General features: G+C 47.1%; 1 protein-coding gene across 6 annotated transcripts in view; it reads right to left on the bottom strand.

Moving 5' to 3' along the window:
* Positions 1-20265, bottom strand: part of arap1 (ArfGAP with RhoGAP domain, ankyrin repeat and PH domain 1) — a 135013-nt gene that overhangs the window by 47310 nt on the left and 67438 nt on the right. For all 6 annotated transcript variants that reach the window (XM_079515137.1, XM_079515140.1, XM_079515136.1 and 3 more), the window contains exons 15-17: positions 9522-9696; positions 5329-5463; positions 4616-4751 (exon numbers count right to left, since the gene is read on the bottom strand). In XM_079515137.1, the coding sequence (XP_079371263.1) occupies positions 4616-4751; positions 5329-5463; positions 9522-9696 (446 nt within the window). The remainder of the gene's footprint in view (positions 1-4615; positions 4752-5328; positions 5464-9521; positions 9697-20265) is intronic.

Below are 20265 nucleotides of genomic sequence, written 5' to 3'. Positions count from 1 at the left end.
AGGGCTGCCAGCGGTCAAACACACAGTTGGGGGCGTCGAGCATTTGAATGCCATATCCGACCGCCTCCCAGTTGAGGAGACCTCTGTCGAGGAGACGCCATGGCGTCCTCCGACTGGGTCTGTTCAGCAGAGGAAACCAAGTACTTCTTGGCTGGAGGGGGGCAACCAGAAGTATGGTGTGACCCTCCTAAAGAACTCTCTGAAGCGCTGGTCGTATCAGAGAGGCAGTGGCAAGGCATATGCAGTGCCTCTGGCCAGTGCGCATTTAAAAGGATAGTGCCCTGTGGGCGGTGGCCTACTTAGGGCCATGTGTGTCGGAACGATGCAGGTCGTTCTGTTCATACTGGCTATGTGGCATGAAGGCCTGCGGGCTGACAGCCATTTGTGGCGTTCAGGTTCTATGAAACCATCGGACCATTGCGTCCTGGCCCGGAGGGCTGGATGTCTCCGTTAGGGAGAACCAGAGAGGTTAGTGAGTCAGCGACTCTAGGGTGAGGAGGTCCACCTCCGCTCTGCCGAGGTAGCCTCTGATTAGTGTTCACCACCATTGGATGGGGTACCGCTCCCCTCATGGAAGCTTTTGATGGGAGAGAGCCTACCATGTAGTCCCGCTCTCCACTTAGATAACTTGCCCATAGGCTGATCAGGCGGGGGGGGGGGGGGGGGGGGGGGGGGGGGGCTGCCCAAGTCAGAGGGTCCATAGACACCTACGGCAGCCAAGCAAACGTGGCCCCGCCCGATGACTTACATGATACACGGTCGAGGTGTTGCCCGAACGTATGAGAATGTGCTTGCCTCTCAGGTACGGCAGGAAGTGCTGTAGAGCAGAGCATGAACTTCATAACACTGTTGGGTCCCATCAGTTCAAGACATGTCGACAACAGTCTGTCTTGCGTCACGAGGAAGTATGTAGATCGGACTTCCCTTGGTGTGACTGAGGATCTACGGCCTCTGTTGCGCCCTTGGGCAGGAGGACACATCACTCCTGGTCTGATACTAGGGCTCTCGTCATGTTGCTGATAACGGCCATTTTGACCCCGCCGGATATGGGGGGCTGGCGTCAGAAGGCACTGCACAGCCCGGAGAGTCACAGGCAGGTCCCTGCGTGGGACGCCAAGGAACACACTGGCCTAGTGTGGGCCGGCGGTGATACGCGAGCTCAGAGGACAGTGATTTCATCTCTGTTGGAGCTCGTTGGGAGGCGTGATGTGTCATAGGCCTGCATGCTGCAGCCTGGCTTCCCCACCTGGATGGTTCGCTCCAGCGATTCTTGCACAGCTGAACCACCTAGTGCTCCTGGCTCCTCAGGGAGACTACGGAGAGTTGGCCTAGGCTCCTCAGTCAGGCTTGACTGTGAAAGCCCGACTTGGCGATGGGCTAGAGCTAGGATGGACATCAGCCGTCCTCTCTGAGGACATGACACCAAATGCCTCCAGTGACGGTGAGGGCTGACCCGCGTCTGAAGAAGGCGCTTGGAGGATCCGACTGCCTACTGTGGTATGACTAACAATTAGCGTTCCACGGCTATGCGCATGAAGGTGCGCATGGAGCCATCTCGGCCAGTGGGTCCTGAGCTGAGAAGTGGGAGGCTGGCTCTGATGCCTGGGAGGCACCGTCTTCTGCATCTTCCTCATAGTCATGGAAGTGCATAGCTTAAGCTGTCGGGGAGAGTACATCGTCAGCTGTGGCATCGGAGGGGGAGGCACTCGAACCCTCCGAGGTGCCTAGGTGTTATCCGAGGTGAGCATGGACCTCATGTGGGCCAGCTCTGCAGATAGCTGAGTCCTCTCAGATCTGCTGTGGCCGGCGGTCAGACCTTTTCCTCCTGGCACACGGGGCAGGACCAAGGTCGGCTCACGGCTGAAGGGGAGCTTCACACGAGGTACAAAAGTGGGAGCTCTCCATTGTGGTGGCACCGGTTCCTCTGGACGGGCCAGTGCACACCAGGTGTTGGCCATATGCTGAAGGAAGGGAGCGTGTACGCTGCCTGTACCAGCAGAGGCTTTAATCTAGATCGGCATAGTGCACACCGGTGCACACCAGTCCCAACTAGCCCAGGGCGCGGACGCTACTGGTTGCTAGGTGTTGGCCATATGCTGAAGGAAGAGAGCGTGTACGCTGCCTGTACCAGCAGAGGCTTTAATTTAGATCGGCATAGTGCACACCAGTCCCAACTAGCCCAGGGCGCGGACGCTACTGGTTGCTAGGTGTTGGCCATATGCTGGAGGGAGTGCGTACGCCGTCTGTACCAGCAGAGGCTTTCGAGGTACAAAAGTGGGAGCTCTCTGTTGTGGTGGCACCGGTTCCTCTGGACCGGCCGGTGCACACCAGTCCCAACTAGCCCAGGGCGCGGACGCTACTGGTTGCTAGGTGTTGGCCATATGCTGGGGGGAGGAGGAGCGTACGCTGCCTGTACCAGCAGAGGCTTTAACTTAGATCGGCATATAATGACTTAATCAAACAACTGAATGCTGCTATACCTGCCGCAGCATGTGAATATGCATTTACGTTTTATGCAAATGCTCATTGTAGCACTTTGAGATTTAACCAGATGTAAAGTGCGTCATAGGAACAGCGCACAAACGCTGCTGTTAGCTAGACTGTGCGACCTGCATGGTCGCGGTGGGGGAGGAGAGCTTGCACGCTACCTGTACCCCCAGCTGAGGCTTACTTATAATAAAGTAGCCTTCAGTCGAGGCTTGGACGCTGCTATGTAGCAGCTGTAGTGTTTCCTATGCGAACGTTTATCACAGCACTATGACGTTTATCCAAACTCCAAGTGCATTATTATTTATGTTTGCTAGTCCAGAGCGAAACAAAAGACACTTCCAATGCGCTAGTCAAGGCACTACTACGCATTCATGCTGGGAGGAGGGAGCACTAACGCTGCCTACACCAGCCCAAAGTTTGGTTAAATAAACCAACAAACAAGTTTTGGAGAAAAGGCTACAACCGATAGCTCCACCGATAGGGGCCGCCTGCTGAAGGAAGGGAGCGCGTACGCTGCCTGTATCAGCTGCAGCTAATAAACAGAACAAGCTATACACCAATAGCTGTTAATAAATGCTTGAGCTAACAAGCGCCTTTAGCTTTAAGCTACTGGTAGCAGCTGTGAGCTACGCTGGCAGCAGCGCCAGATGCCCTGTGCTGGGGACCAGCTGGGCTAATAGGACCTAGAGGTACCCAGAGGTACCCAGGGGTACCTCTGGGAAAAAACTAAGTTGTACCCACTGTATACACAAAACACTGTTAATAGAGCTTTGAGCTGAGTCCAGACATACTGGTAGCAGCATCAGTATCGAGGCCCACTGCTGGGGGCCAGCTGGGTTAATAACCAGACAAGCTATGTACACCAATAGCTGTTAATACTATTGAGCTACAAACTACTGGTAGCAACATCAATACCCTGGGAGGACGCAGGTAGCTGCTCCTGTACCGGGCTAATAACAACAACAACAAGAAGACAAGCTATCCGCGGAAGCAGTTAAGCTTGAACGCTGCCAATATTATCGGCATTATGGCTTTGGCCAGCAAGGCTTGCCAAACAGAAAATGACACTTAGCCTTAACTAACTTAACTTATCATAAGTTATATGCTGACTGCTGAGAGAATGAAGCGCCAACGCTTGCCATCAACAGCAGGGGCTAACCAAAGCTTGCAAGTAGCGTGTTTATCAAACGAAGGCAATATGACAGTGTTCTTATCCTTCGGGAAATCTTATAGTCGCTTATAATAAGCGCTAGCGTTCACAGTCGAGCAAACCTCGTATGCGGAGCAGGGAGGCGGCGCGAACGCAGACTCTACTCACAAGAGGTTATGCCATGATACAATACATCATATAATTTGAACGTCTGTTAGCGTTCACCGTCAAACAAACCTCGTATGCGGAGCAGGGAGGTGGCGCAAACGCAGCCTTTACTCACAAGAGGTTATGCCATGATGCAATATATCATATAATTTGAACGTCTGTTTAGCGGGGATAGCACCGCTTTAGACAATAACGTACCTTTTGTCCAGGGAGGTTTTGTTCGCCTTCATTACCGGCGAGAGAGATCGGACGCTGCCACGCGTAATCCAAATAAACTCTACTCAGAGGCTTAAAAACAAAATCCATAGTCGCAGTTCCTGGAGGGCAAACAGCCGCTACTCCGACCGATGCGGTCACGGAACTACCAGCGACTCGGCAGGCACCATAGGCTACGTCTTGCATTCCATAGCAACACATCGCAGCTCGGTGCAAACTTAGTTCTCACAGGCGAGCGAGAAGAAATTAGGGACTGAACCCCTGTAGACTGCCGGAAGATATAGACGACTCCGGGTCATCATGGGGTCAAAATTGACATTGTTGGTATAAAATACTCGACGGCGCATGCGCGAAGGGACGTATTCAGTGCTTAAGGACCGGTCAGCAGGGACGAAATAGAACTCCTGTCGGGTGGTCATTAAAAGTTGATTTTTGTGAAAACCGATTAAATAATCTGTATTATTTTGAGACCGATATTGCATTTTTTATGGCCGATATGGCTGATTCCGACTATAGTACCAATATGGTGCATCCCTACTACATACCCGTGTTTCTTGGGAGCGTTGACAGACAGACAGAGGATCTACGTACCCGTGTTTCTTGGGAGCGTTGACAGACAGACAGAGGATCTCGGCAGCCTTCAGAGTTCCGTTGGGCGTGGAGTTCTTGTCACTCTCGTAGTAGCTGAAGCAGCCGTCGTTCAGTGTGCACCATCTCCGGCTGAACTCTGAACACACACACACACACAGGCAGCGGGTTGAACACATCCACACACAGGTTGTCATGACAATGACGCACACATGCATCTGATGCTGTACCGCTCAGATTAGCTTTGGATGTCTGAGTGAAATGTATGTTAAGTTGGCTGTTCACTAAAGGTAAGGAAGCTTTTGTTTTAGGAAAATTCATAGAGGCAGTTACGCTATAGAACGATGTATCCGTAACTGTCACACGCAATCTTGTAGATTGGTACTTGTCACTACTTCTGAATTATTAATTTAAATATGTTTGTTTGTTTTAAAATATAAAAAATATGAAAAAAATCATTTGAAAGACTTTTTTGTAGGAAAATAAAGTGGGATTTGTACTCGAGTCGTGACCCATAAGAATTGGTCCGTGACCCACAAATGGGTCCCGACCCGCTGTTTGGGAAACGGTGCGCTAAGGGGATCTTCACCCTTTTGGACATTAGAGGGGACAACAGTCCTCTGCCGGTGCGTGCGTGCGTGCGTGCGTGCGTGCGTGACTGTGTGCGTGACTGCGTGCGTGACTGCGTGGGTGACTGCGTGACTGTGCGTGCGTACCTTCCTGTCCCTTGCGTTCGGTGGCCGCTCTGATCATGGAGCCCGTCTTGAACAGGAAGCCGTTGTGGCAGACGGAGGGCGTGGCCTTATAAGGAAACGCCTCCATGAGCCCGCCCACTTCTGACCGCGGCAGCTCTGAAAGACATAACAGGACAGGCAGGGGTTTAAGTGCAAGCCCTCAGAATGGCCGGGCAACGTTGAAGCCACCTCCCTTTACTGGTCAAAGCCTGGTACTGCAGGCGGGCTGGGCCCAGGTTAACCCATTTTGGGCGGGAACCCCTTTTGGTGTTAGCATTATGTTATGCTTTAGTTATTCAAAAATATGCTTTAGTTATTCAAAAATAGCAGATCTACAAGCTCATAGCGCGCCACTCGGTGGCGCGCTATGAGCTTGTAGGTCTGCTATTTTTGAAAAGTCGAAGAACGACTGACATAGAAACATAGCTTTTTCAGAAAACTGTCAGGATGTAGTAGACATTTTTAGAATCGGAAGATGTTGTCGTTCTTCTATGGCTTCAAAACGCCTATCGCTCCTCAATCCGTTCTCTAGATTATATTATAGCTCTATGGTTAAGTGTCTGAAAGCCATGAGGACAGACAGGCAGGGGTTAACCCATTTTGACCTGAGATCAGATTCTAAAAATGTCTTCTACATCCTGACAGTTTTCTGAAAAAGCTATGTTTCTATGTCAGTCGTTCTTCGATTTTTCAAAAATAGCAGACCTACAAGCTCATAGCGCGCCACTCGGTGGCGCGCTATGAGCTTGTAGATCTGCTATTTTTCAATAGCTAAAGCATAACATAATGCTAACACCAAAAGGGGTTCCCGCCCAAAATGGGTTAAGTGCCTTGCCCATGGACACCTCGACACATCGCCGGGAACGGGAATCGAACCTGGGACCTTCTGTTTACAGCAGTGGTGGAAAGAAACTAAGTACATTTACTTAAGTACTGTACTTACGTACAATTTTGTACATTATGGTCATTTTGAAAATAGCCAATACTATAGATTTTAAAACTTGAAATGGCACCTTCTGTATAATTAGGAGTTTTTGTAATTCAAGTACATTTTTATGCCAATACTTTTGTACTTTTACTCTCTAATTCTGAATTCTGGACTTTTACTTCTACATTACAGTATTCATGCTTTTACTTAAAGAAAAACATTTCAGTACGTTTTCCACCAATGGTCGCTAGACTCGCTACACTGTGTGTGTGTGTGTGTGTGTGTGTGTGTGTGTGTGTGTGTGTGTGTGTGTGTGTGTGTGTGTGTGTGTGTGTGTGTGTGTGTGTGTCCACACAAGCAATCTGAGAATTAAGCCATCGTAAAAAAAAATTACGGAGTAAACAGCCTCTCGACAACCACACAAGCTGTAGCATGTGATCATCATCCGTTTACAGCTCTCACTGAGATACGACAGTGACAACTTTATTGAGAAACCTATCTTCTTACAGGTTTTTTAAGTGCAGATAAACCGAGAGAGAGAGAGAGAGAGAGAGAGAGAGAGAGAGAGAGAGAGAGAGAGAGAGAGAGAGAGAGAGAGAGAGAGAGAGAGAGAGAGAGAGAGAGAGAGGGGGGGGGGGGGAGAGGGAGAGAGAGAGAGGGGGGGGGGGAGAGAGAGAGAGAGAGAGAGAGAGAGAGAGAGAGAGAGAGAGAGAGAGGGGAGGGGGGGGAGAGAGAGAGAGAGAGAGAGAGAGAGAGAGAGAGGGGAGGGGGGAGGTAAATAAGCGAGGGGAGCTAAAGAAAGGGAGAGAGTGTTAAATGACATGGAGGTGAGTGAGTTGTACATTATCAGTGGTGGAAAGTAACTAAGTAATTTTACTTAAAGGGATAGTTCAGATTTTTTGAACTTAAGTTGTATGAAATACTTGCCATTAATATAGTGGTTGCAACTGTATTAATTGATTGCCCGAGTCCCATGGTGGGAGTTCTGCTCTGGTTTTGGTGAAATATCAAGTAGTTCCGGTCATTTTGTGGGATGCACTGGGGGCCACGCAGTAAAAGTAAATTAATCCACAAAACTAACGTAATTTGTATGGTTGACCTATTTCTAAAATATTAGTGCAACTTTCGTTATTTTTTTTACCCCTCTATCACACAGAACTATGTTTTTTGTGTCCATATCACTACGCCCAAAAAATAGTTCCATGTGATAGAGGGGTCAAAGTTGAACGAAAGTCGCGCTAATATTTTAGAAATAGGTCAACAATACAAATTACGTTCGTTTTGTGGATTAATTTACTTTTACTGCGTGGCCCCAGTGCCCCCCACAAAATGACCGGAACTACTTAATATTGACCAAAACCAGAGCAGAACTCCCACCATGGGACTCGGGCAATCAATTAATACAGTTGCAGCCACTATATTAATGGCAAGTATTTCATACAACTTAAGTTCAAAAAATCTGAACTATCCCTTTAAGTGCTGTACTTAAGTAAAATTTTGAGGTATTTGTACTTTACTTGAGTATTTCCAATTTCCAGTACTTTTACTTCTACTCCATCTCGGAGCCAAAATCTGTACTTTTACTCCACTACAATTATTTGAAAACTTTAGTTACTATAGTTACTTTGGCGATTTAAAATTTGATTAGAAAACATACATTAACCACTACAACCCTATACATTTCGGCCATTTGAAAATAGCAGATCTACAAGCTCACAATGCGTCGCGTTGCGACGCATTGTGAGCTTGTAGATCTGCTATTTTCAATAGATTTTCTACACATTTTGAACTTGTGAAATGGGACAGTCTGCAATATGAGTACTTTTACTTTTAGTACTTTAAGTACATTTTGATGCCGATACTTTTGTACTTTTACTCAAGTACATTCTCAATTCCGTACTTTTACTTGTAACAAAGTAGTCTTACATTTCAGTATTGGTACTTTTACTTTAGTAAAACAATTGAGTACTTTTTCCACCACTGTACACTATAGGCATTTGGAAAAGAAGCCTTTATGCCACGTATATATGTGGATGGCTGTCAATCAATTTTACTGCATAGAATCTACCAACAGCTGCTGTGAAATGCTGCTGTTGTCATTGTGTAACACTGTGATTTATTCCACCACGCCAACATGCAATGTATATACGCAACACAACACACATGGAGAGGGTGTTAGCGCAGCGTCACTCTGTGTGCACAGACAAAGCCGGCATTAATAACGGCTCCTCGTCACACTCAGACATGGCGCGACGTCTGCGTAAAAGCGGCTTATAGCCACACGAACCCTACCATGTTTTAGCAGGGGTCAGAGCCATAGAGTATAGACAGAGTTACGCAAACTCCGTTCACTTCATGAATGGGGCCAGTCCAATGGCGGGTGCAGTACTTAGTTTAGACAGTTTTTGGTTTAGACTAGTCATTGGTTAGACCAGTCATTAGTCCTACAACTACAACCTATCTCAAACCCTCACCCTAAACCTAACCTCCCACGGGGCAGCACACCTAAACCTAACCTTAACCCATGTCTAACCAATGACTAGTCTAAACTAAGTATGCACCCCCCAATGGCGGCTCTTCTACATTGACTTCTATTGGTTTGTCCCTATTTGAAGGCTTCAAAATAGGGACAAACCGGGAAGTTTACGGAATGCGTTAGAGTCTATGGGCTCGCGCGAGTACATGAACCACGTGACCGGGTCGGGTATACCTTCAACGGCATAGACATTAGTCTGGAACGTCGGCGTGGAAGATTTATTTATTTATTTTTATCCCACGATTTTGTAACCCATTTTTCACCCCTGTGTCAATTATCTAATGTGATCCTGGGCTCTACACACCCTCCGCCAACCTAGTCCCCATATATGGGGGACATGGGGAGAGCAACGGACTTGAACTCATGCTTCCTTCATGCCTGTGTGTCCAAGTTGCTCCTTTACACCTGACAGGGGGGAGTTTCCCTGGTTGGACGTAGCGCGTGGAAGGAACACGTTATTCCAGTTCCTTTCCATTCCATCAAGCGCCCCGGCTGGCCAGGGGGAGGAAGTTTAGAGACCAGGATTACTGCATGTTTTTTGTGAGGGTACCTACCCTAGTCTCACTTTGAATAGTGGGCCTACGATTGGTCACCCCACAACTCGAAATTAAATTCAAATGTGGAGAGTGGCAGAGCCACAACGTCCCCGGGGATTTTGTTTTTTCCTGTTGGCAGATTGGTCTGGTTTCCAGGCTAGACAGTCGTGGTTACCTGTGTTGAGGTTGAGGCTGAGGAACTCGGCCTGCAGCGGCTGGCAGTGGGCGTGGGCCAGGGCCAGGGGGGAGGGGCAGTCTGCCACGTCCGTGGAGCAGTTCACATCGGCGCCGCAGAACACCAGGCTGAGGGTCTCCAGAACGTCACTGCACTGCACGTTGATGCATAGAGCCTGAGGAGGGGAGAGAGACACACGTTGATGCATAGAGCCTGAGGAGGGGAGAGAGACACACGTTGATGCATAGAGCCTGAGGAGGGGAGAGAGACACACGTTGATGCATAGAGCCTGAGGAGGGGAGAGAGACACACGTTGATGCATAGAGCCTGAGGAGGGGAGAGAGACACACGTTGATGCATAGAGCCTGAGGAGGGGAGAGAGACACACGTTGATGCATAGAGCCTGAGGAGGGGAGAGAGACACACGTTGATGCATAGAGCCTGAGGAGGGGAGAGAGACACACGTTGATGCATAGAGCCTGAGGAGGGGGGAGAGACACACGTTGATGCATAGAGCCTGAGGAGGGGGGAGAGACACACGTTGATGCATAGAGCCTGAGGAGGGGAGAGAGACACACGTTGATGCATAGAGCCTGAGGAGGGGGGAGAGACACACGTTGATGCATAGAGCCTGAGGAGGGGGGAGAGACACACGTTGATGCATAGAGCCTGAGGAGGGGAGAGAGACACACGTTGATGCATAGAGCCTGAGGAGGGGAGAGACACACGTTGATGCATAGAGCCTGAGGAGGGGGGAGAGACACACGTTGATGCATAGAGCCTGAGGAGGGGAGAGAGACACACGTTGATGCATAGAGCCTGAGGAGGGGAGAGAGACACACGTTGATGCATAGAGCCTGAGGAGGGGAGAGACACACGTTGATGCATAGAGCCTGAGGAGGGGGGAGAGACACACGTTGATGCATAGAGCCTGAGGAGGGGGGAGAGACACACGTTGATGCATAGAGCCTGAGGAGGGGAGAGACACACGTTGATGCATAGAGCCTGAGGAGGGGAGAGAGACACACGTTGATGCATAGAGCCTGAGGAGGGGAGAGAGACACACGTTGATGCATAGAGCCTGAGGAGGGGAGAGACACACGTTGATGCATAGAGCCTGAGGAGGGGAGAGACACACGTTGATGCATAGAGCCTGAGGAGGGGAGAGAGACACGTTGATGCATAGAGCCTGAGGAGGGGAGAGAGACACGTTGATGCATAGAGCCTGAGGAGGGGAGAGAGACACACGTTGATGCATAGAGCCTGAGGAGGGGAGAGAGACACACGTTGATGCATAGAGCCTGAGGAGGGGAGAGAGACACACGTTGATGCATAGAGCCTGAGGAGGGGAGAGAGACACACGTTGATGCATAGAGCCTGAGGAGGGGAGAGAGACACACGTTGATGCATAGAGCCTGAGGAGGGGAGAGAGACACACGTTGATGCATAGAGCCTGAGGAGGGGGGAGAGACACACGTTGATGCATAGAGCCTGAGGAGGGGAGAGAGACACACGTTGATGCATAGAGCCTGAGGAGGGGACAGAGACACACGTTGATGCATAGAGCCTGAGGAGGGGAGAGAGACACACGTTGATGCATAGAGCCTGAGGAGGGGACAGAGACACACGTTGATGCATAGAGCCTGGGGAGGGGAGAGAGACACACGTTGATGCATAGAGCCTGAGGAGGGGAGAGAGACACACGTTGATGCATAGAGCCTGAGGAGGGGAGAGAGACACACGTTGATGCATAGAGCCTGAGGAGGGGAGAGAGACACACGTTGATGCATAGAGCCTGAGGAGGGGAGAGACACACGTTGATGCATAGAGCCTGAGGAGGGGAGAGAGACACACGTTGATGCATAGAGCCTGAGGAGGGGACAGAGACACACGTTGATGCATAGAGCCTGAGGAGGGGGGAGAGACACACGTTGATGCATAGAGCCTGGGGAGGGGAGAGAGACACACGTTGATGCATAGAGCCTGAGGAGGGGAGAGAGACACACGTTGATGCATAGAGCCTGAGGAGGGGAGAGAGACACACGTTGATGCATAGAGCCTGAGGAGGGGAGAGAGACACACGTTGATGCATAGAGCCTGAGGAGGGGGGAGAGACACACGTTGATGCATAGAGCCTGAGGAGGGGAGAGAGACACACTGCACGTTGATGCATAGAGCCTGAGGAGGGGAGAGAGACACACTGCACGTTGATGCATAGAGCCTGGGGAGGGGAGAGACACACACAGTACAACCAGGGTCAATGTCTGAACAAACGTACTGTTCCCAAGTGTAAGAACTCATTGGGACAGTCGGTCTTCTCAGTAAAGGACAGTCTGCCTTCAGTTAACCCATTTTGACCTGAGATCAGATTCTAAAAATCTCTTCTACATACTGACAGTTTTCTGAAAAAGCTATGTTTCTATGTCAGTGGTTCTTCGATTATTTTCAAAAATAGCAGACCTACAAGCTCGTAGCGCGCCACTCGGTGGCGCGCTATGAGCTTGTAGATCTGCTATTTTTCAATAGCTAAAGCATAACATAATGCTAACACCAAAAGGCGTTCCTGCCCAAAATGGGTTAAGGACAGTCTTGTCTTCTCAGTAAAGGACGTGTCTGTCTTCTCAGCAAAGGGAGCAAACCTTTGGAACTCTTTGCCCACAGGTCTAAAACTACAGACGGATGGTAATGAATGTGTTTTACAGAGGACAGAGCACAGAACTGTGCTCACTGAATCATGTATAGTTTCTGACATGGTGTTACCTGAATGATTATGACTTTTGTTTTGTTTCACAAGACAATGTAATGCATGGGTATGATGATTTGATATTACTAGTATATATTCCTCTTATGTTGTACTTATTGTATATTTAGAAAGGTCTCCTGTGGACAGGTGTTGAAAACTAAAACTGTAAGCAACACATCTACAAATTGTACTTATTGTGCAATGTGATTGCGAACGCCAGTGAGCCTTTACTAATACTATGAGACCCAGTGTGTGTGTGTGTCACGCTGTAACACCGCCCGCCAACAGAGGGCGCAGCTGTATCACACACAAAAACACACGGTCGCACGCACGCACGCAGACACGCACGCACAAAAATACAACAAAAAAACGAATCAAAATAAATACAAATTCAAATTAAAAAAAAGCTCTGTGTGTGTATGTGTGTGTGTCAGACTGCCACAACAGCTGCGTTCGCTTCCTGTGTCTTACTTGTTGTGATGTTCATATCAACATAAACATAACATAACAGAGCACAACACTGCACTGCACGTTGATGCACAGCGTCTGGAGGGACTAGTCACTAGACACACAAGTTCAAGTTCGAGACACAAGTCAGAGGCAACACAGCACCCTCTGCTATAATGGGCGTCGATGGCTTGTATATCATAGTTAATGGGAAATCATCCACATTCATTCATCATGAGAGAGAGAGATATAAGAGTCAGAGAGATATAATGTATATCACAAAGTAAAAATCACACCCGTGTGAACTGAGTGGTGCAAGGTCTTATATAACCTGATCAGCTGTGGTCACTGACGTAATGTCTCATTCCGGCCAATCACAATGCACCATGCTCATTTTTTGGTACGAACAGACAGACGGACAGACGGACAGACAGACACGTAAACTAACAAAGTCAGTTGTAGGAGTGGTTTACACCACTCAAAAAACTAAACAGAACAAACAAAGGACTGTGGTCTAAACATGCACCCGTTCAACCATTCATTCACCGACTGTAGCTACTGTATTGCAACATCACCACATGCCACACATACCTGCACTCTGCATAGTAATAAGACTGCACACACAAACACTTATGGGCACGCAATATGTGCATACATACGCACATACCCTGTACACGGGTGAATAGATATTAATTATTTATAATAGTCATTACCCGTTCTAATTAGTGATGGGAGATTAATCGGCAAACACATCGGGATCGGCCGATTTGAGTTGTTTTTAGATTAATGGGCATCGGTTTGATTAATCAATCAGACCGATTAATTAATCGGTCCGACTAATCTTTAGTCTTTACAGATGAACAAGCCCAAAGTAACAGCTTGAACAGATCTACAAGCTCACAATATTAACTATAAAAAGGTATTAAAGTTAAATCTGACTTGCCTAAGCATGCAGTGCAGACTGCAAAATGTATTTTTCAGAATGGACAAAATTATTATAATTTTTCAATACAAAATGAGACCATAGACATAATATCGGTTATCGGCCATAACAGCAATTAATTATATCTGATATTCATATCGGCCACAATGTCTCATCCCTAGTTCTAATAGATGAAACACCAAATTAGGTACAGTATGGGTAATGCACTGTAATAGAAGCATTCCCTGGGGGGAGGGGGGGGGGGGTCTATGTATTCCTGGGACTCGCATAAATACGTGTGTGTCTGAGACACACACACACACACACACACACACACACACACACACACACACACACACACACACGTCCAAGAGTTGGTTTGGACACGGCAGCAGCGTCCTGGACAGGGGTCTTTAGTCTTCACGCAACCCTAGTGCGATTTTGAATGACGCGCTCGTGACCCGTCAAAACTTTATTTGTATAGCACATTTCTAACGACCGAGGTCGAACCACTTATGCTCAGTGATGCTGCACATCACTGAGCATAAAAATATACGGCAAAAAGAAGAGGATACGAAGATAGATAAATGCAAAAAGGACAGAAGACCCGTTGCAAGTGTTGCTGATAGACAGTTAATCGGTCCAATTGTATCCTGCGAGCGCGTCATTCAATATCCCACTAGGGTTGCGTAGAAAAAAAGACACAGAGGTGTATGCGACACATGGAGGGTGCATCCGGGAGGCAAGGTAAAACAGCGTATAGGTTACACCAGGTCTACATGGGTTAAAAAAAGGTAAACAAATACGAGAAAAGGCTGACAAACACAGCCAGAAATAAATACGGGAATCAATGAGTAGTTCTCACTGCTCTCATCCACGTTATTTTGTTTGTTGCTGATTCAAACCGATCCGAATGCCACTGGAGGCCCATCAAATGGGAGCATAATATGAATCATAAAATGGGAGTATATCTATGACTACAGTATGAATCATTAGCATACAGGCGTTAATTTAAAGTTACATGATGATATAGCATACAACAGCTTCTCTTTCTAGTAGTCCCATTAGGCCTCGTATGTTTTGTAGATCTGCTGTTTTCGATGCGGGACGCAGCGAGTTAATATAAATCATGCATCATTATGCATACTGAAGGCGTACTGGTCTTATACAGTCCATCTGGAACTAATGAGCACCTCCGGTGGCTCCGCCCCACCTTTAGGGAAACACCACCGACCACTGACCGCAATGGTGGTGACACACCGTCTGAATGCTGAATGCTAAAAGGCAAGCAGGAATACTAATGTAGATCTGCTATTGAAAAATAGCAGATCTACAAGCTCATAGCGCACCACCGAGTGGCGCGCTACGAGCTTGTAGGTCTGCTATTTTTGAAAAATCTAAGAACGACTGACAGAAACATAGCTTTTTCAGAAACATGTCAGGATGTAGAAGATATTTTTAGAATCTGATCTCAGGTCAAAATGGGTTAACTGAGAAGACAATGCAAAAGAAAAAACTATTAAATTGTGAATCGCAATTATGTGTCACAATTAATTGTCAACTCGTAGGCTAATCATCATGACAGCCCAAGCTGAGAGAGAGAGAGACACAGAGAGCGAGAGAGAGAGAGAGAGAGTGAGAGAAAGAGAGAGAGAGAGAGAGATAGATGGGAAAATGGGGTGAAGGAAGAGGCACTGTTTTTACAGCTGAGGAGAGCTTGCCTCAAACACACGCACGCGCAAACACACACACGCACACACACACGGTTGCGTGGTCTCTCCTCACGTATACAGAAGAGCATGCACAGCATCTGTTTTTTCTTTAAAGCAACGTTTGGCTCATTTGGATCAAGATTGGGACATTCCATAAGTCTCTGTCACACTGTCTCTCTCTCGCGCGTGCACACCCGCCTGCTCTATTTCACTAACTCACTCAGTACTGGGACCACACACGTGTATGCGCGCGCACACACACACACCAAAGATAACACATGCAGAAGATATCAACACAGACAAAACATACAGAGTCTGGTGCCGTGTGTGTGAGTGCGTGCGGACGTGCACGGCACCCCCGCTTTAGGCACCCCCGCTTTAGGCCGTCTCTTCTTGGAAATTGCGACGTTTGAAATCACAAAATATTCAGTTGACGGTACTGGAACACACGCGCACGCACGCACACACGCACACACGCACACACGCACACACACAGGTCATGCGTGCCTGTCTGGCAGTGGTAGGCATGAAGCCACTTGTCCATAGAACCAATAATAAGGTCACATGATGTCGCATGATGAGGAAAGAAGCTGCATTAAGTATTTCAGGGCTTCTGCCCGCCCTCAAACATCTGCTGCTGATGACACACACACACACACACACGCACATGTGCGCACACACAGCAATCCAAGGTTCTTACACAATGTTCCGAGAGAGAGAGAGAGAGAGAGAGAGAGAGAGAGAGAGATTTGATCTGGGTGTGTCTTCAGTCTGGGCCCTGCAGCTCCGGATTTGAGAATGGGAGGATGAAGAAAACATAGACAGAGAGAGAGAAAGGAAACCAAAACAAGAATGAGAAGGAAAACAGAGAGAGAGGAGATCAAAGTGTTCCACACACACTGCAATCAGAGGCTGATTAGTGTCTGTCTGTGACCCTCCCCACATGCATGCACGCGGGCACACACACACACACACACACACACACACACACACACACACACACACACACACACACACACACACACACACACACACACACACACACACACACACACACACACACACACACACACACACACACACACACAGTGTCACTCACTGTGTGCACGATGCACAACTAATTAAATAAATGGGCACAAATCAACATGTGGTTCATTCTGATATCATCATGAGTAGACCTGAAAATATTTGCAAGAGAGACAGACAGACAGACAGACAGACAGACATACAGACAGACAGACAGACAGACAGACAGACAGACAGACAGACAGACAGAGGGGTGGGGGTGGAGGGGAGGGGTAGAGAGGGGGCAGTGTGGAAATGAGAGAAACATATATAGAGAAAGAGGGATCGAGGGAGGAAACGAAAAATGAGGATATAATTTTGATTGAAAAGAGACAGAGACAGAGAGAGAGGGAGAGAGATGCAAAGGAATTAAGGGGCAGAGCAGAGGTGTTAATTTAGAAAACAATAAAAAACGTAATTATGGAGTCACAAAGTGTAGTCTGCTACTCTTTGACCGGCGACACAGACCAGCACTGCACAACAACACATAAAGCAGGCGTCGCTGACACCTCCACACAGCTGGGAGGAGAGTCCTATGGATGGCACACACCACACAACACACACACACACACACACACACACACACACACACACACACACACACACACACACACACACACACACACACACACACACACACACACACACACACACACACACACACACACACACACACACACACACACACACACACACACACACACACACACACACACACACACACACACACACACACACACACCACACATCAGCCGCGCCGAGGCCAATATTCCAAAACCCCAAAAAAGTGTCCACGAAAACAGACTCATAAAGACTTTACTGCCGCGGTGCGTGCCACGCCTGCCCTGCGCGATCTAAGAGAACAACACCAGCGACACGCAACGACACGCACTCGCCATATATTAGACAAGCATAATGACAACAATATTAGTGTAATTCTTCCTCAGAACCCAGGTCAACTTGACAGTGAGTCATGCCGCTGCATTGTCTGTAAGGAAGCCAAACAAACACAAGATGTACCTGTACACAAGATGTACCTGTACACAAGATGTACCTGTACACAAGATGTACCTGTACACAAGATGTAACAATAAAGTTTTACTCTTATGTACCTGTAGCCTACACAAAGATGTAACCATAACGTACAACCTTGAACCTTGATCCTCGTCTGAGTGTTTTAACTTAAAATTGTAATTAGTTGTCCCTGCCGGTCCATTTTGTTTACACTCTGAGGGCAGTATTATGCGTGTCTTAAGTACCAGGTCTTATTACTTAACTTAAGACCTGGAGGCGTGGTCAATTTATTTATGTCCACACAAAGGATATGCATAAAAGGACACAAATAGTATAGGTACATTAGAGTTACATCTGCAAAATCATGGTATGTGTTTTGTTTTCATGATACAATAAGCACGATAGTCACTCAGTACTCTATGGGTATAAGTAACAGCGTCTCCGCCATATATGACGGCTGCCAATTATAGCAGAGACACCGCAATACTTTGCCAGCCTTTTTGCCTCCTTTTTGGGCATGCCAAGTTGTTGGAACCCTCTAACAACCAGTCTGTGGTGCGTATGCCCTAGGCTGCCGAATATAAAGACAAATAGTCTGAACCTATAGCCCAGCTCTGAGATATTATGACTGTAGAAGTGGTTGGTATTTTATGACCTTGGTCATAAAGGCTTCCTCTAGACCTGGGGTGCCCACACTTTTTTGACTCGAGAAGTACTTTTAAACTGACCAGCTCAACAAGATCTACCCACCCACAAACATATTATCCCATTGCTGTTTAATAGTTTTAAACAGTTACCTGAGGCGTTAGATATAAGAAAAACACTTAAAATGGGAAATAGAAGGGCAAAATGGAATTGGCATAGGTTTTTTAACTTTGTAATGTTTGTCTGCAACACTCTTGAAAACAATGTATTGCTTTGTGGGTTTGAGCTGACAGGTCATTCTTATGTCATGTATCAATCAAGTCACCTTAATTGGCAGATGCCAAAAAAAGTTTTTTATTATATTTTAGGAGCATGTCATGTGGTCTACTTGCACAACCTATGTGATCTACTGGTAGATCGCGATCTACCTTTTGGGCACCCCTGCTAGACACACACACACAAGCCTTTATTATGTGATGTCACATGACAAGGCACGTCCTGTGCGTGCATGTGGGTTTGGCGATGTGCCAGCACTGCACAGCAGCAAAGCATGGCACAAGTTTTGCATACTTTGAGAACGCACCTTGCGTGACCTTTGTGCTTTCCCTTGAAGACATTCCACATAGATTCTACGGTTGTTTTCACACAAAAAGATGCATCTCAAAAGGTTCCCACTACAAAACAAACAATAGCATTGTCATGGAAAACAGAGTCGTCCTCCTGCTCCCCCATGGAGAAGGAAGTGGAGGAAAGTAACTACCGGTAAGCACATTTACTTAAGTACTCTGCTTAGAGTACAATATTGAGGTATTTGTACTTTACTTGAGCATTTATAATTTAAAATATGTTTACTGCTACTCCCACTACATCTCAAAAGGCAAATATTTTACTTTAACACCACAACATTTATGTGAATATTTTAGTTACCTTGTATATTTGGATTATCATTACAAATCATACATTAAGTCGCGAGGCGTCGCCATTTCACACAAAGCCGGCGATGCTCGCCAACGTGACACATGACTGTAGAGGCGAAACAGTTTTGCACGCGTCACAGAAAAGGGGACGTTCGGTATAGGCCAATCAGAGGCAGCTTGGTGGCAATAGTTTGTTGCTGTATATGTATACATGCTTACTAGATGCGTGAAACTCAACAGGCTCCCATGTCAGCCTCTTGTATGTATACATGCTTACTCACTGGCAGTGGCTCAGGGGTAGAGTGGCTGGATGGTAACCGCAAGGTTGCCAGTTCGAAACCCGGGCTCCCCCAGAGTTAGTGTCGAAGTGTCCTTGAGCAAGACACTGAAGTTCCCCTAATGCTCCTGATGTGCTGGTTGGTGCCTTGCATGGTTTCCGCCGCCATCGGTGTATGAATGTGTGTGTGAATGGGTGAATGTAATGCACAATCTATGTAAAGCACCTTGGATAAATGCGCTATATAAATGCACCATTTAACATTTACTCCTGTAGATGCGTGAGCCCGCAGCCCCTCATGTCAGCTTCTTGTATCCGCGAGCAGGAACTCCTGAAGTACCAGACCGACAGGTAGATCAGGAGCTTTCACCTCTAGAATGGGACGGTTTGCCGTCGTCATTATACCCGGCATTTAAACCACAACATTCCAGCCACGAGCAGCTCCAAGCTGCACCAAATCCACATGCTTCTCTAAAATGCAGCATTCATTCTTAAGAAGGATCCCTGACTAATAAGACGTATACAGTATATGACTTAAAACATTATACAACATAACTACAATTGGAAATTAAAAACACTTTAAATATTGTATTTGTCTTAGAAATAGTCGTTTTTTCACTCAATAGAGAACACTTGCAACAGGAGTTTTTCCCTATTGAGTGAAAAACAGACTATTTCTAAGATAAATAAAATGTTGAAGGTGTTTTTATTTTTCTAATTTTAGTTATAGAGAGGGCAAGTATAATGTGTTAAGGCATATGTGTCATATATAGAGGGTATGCGCGTGACATCATCATCAAACCAGGAAGTTATGCAGGAACGCCTACTGAGTGGCAAAAAACTACTTTCTGGCCCATACATCCACACAGAAAAGTCCTATCTGATTGCATTAAACAATGTTAAACAATGTTAAACTCACTTTGCATGTTGCTTTGCCACTCGATTTGCCACTCGATGTGCCATTCACTTTAAGCATGCGCATACCCTCTATTAGCCAGGGAT

The sequence above is a fragment of the Electrona antarctica genome (assembly GCF_951216825.1).
Source record: "Electrona antarctica genome assembly, chromosome: 11".
Lineage (NCBI taxonomy): Eukaryota > Metazoa > Chordata > Actinopteri > Myctophiformes > Myctophidae > Electrona > Electrona antarctica.
Note: the sequence above shows the minus strand (reverse complement) of the source record. Positions and strands in the feature narration are given on the sequence as shown.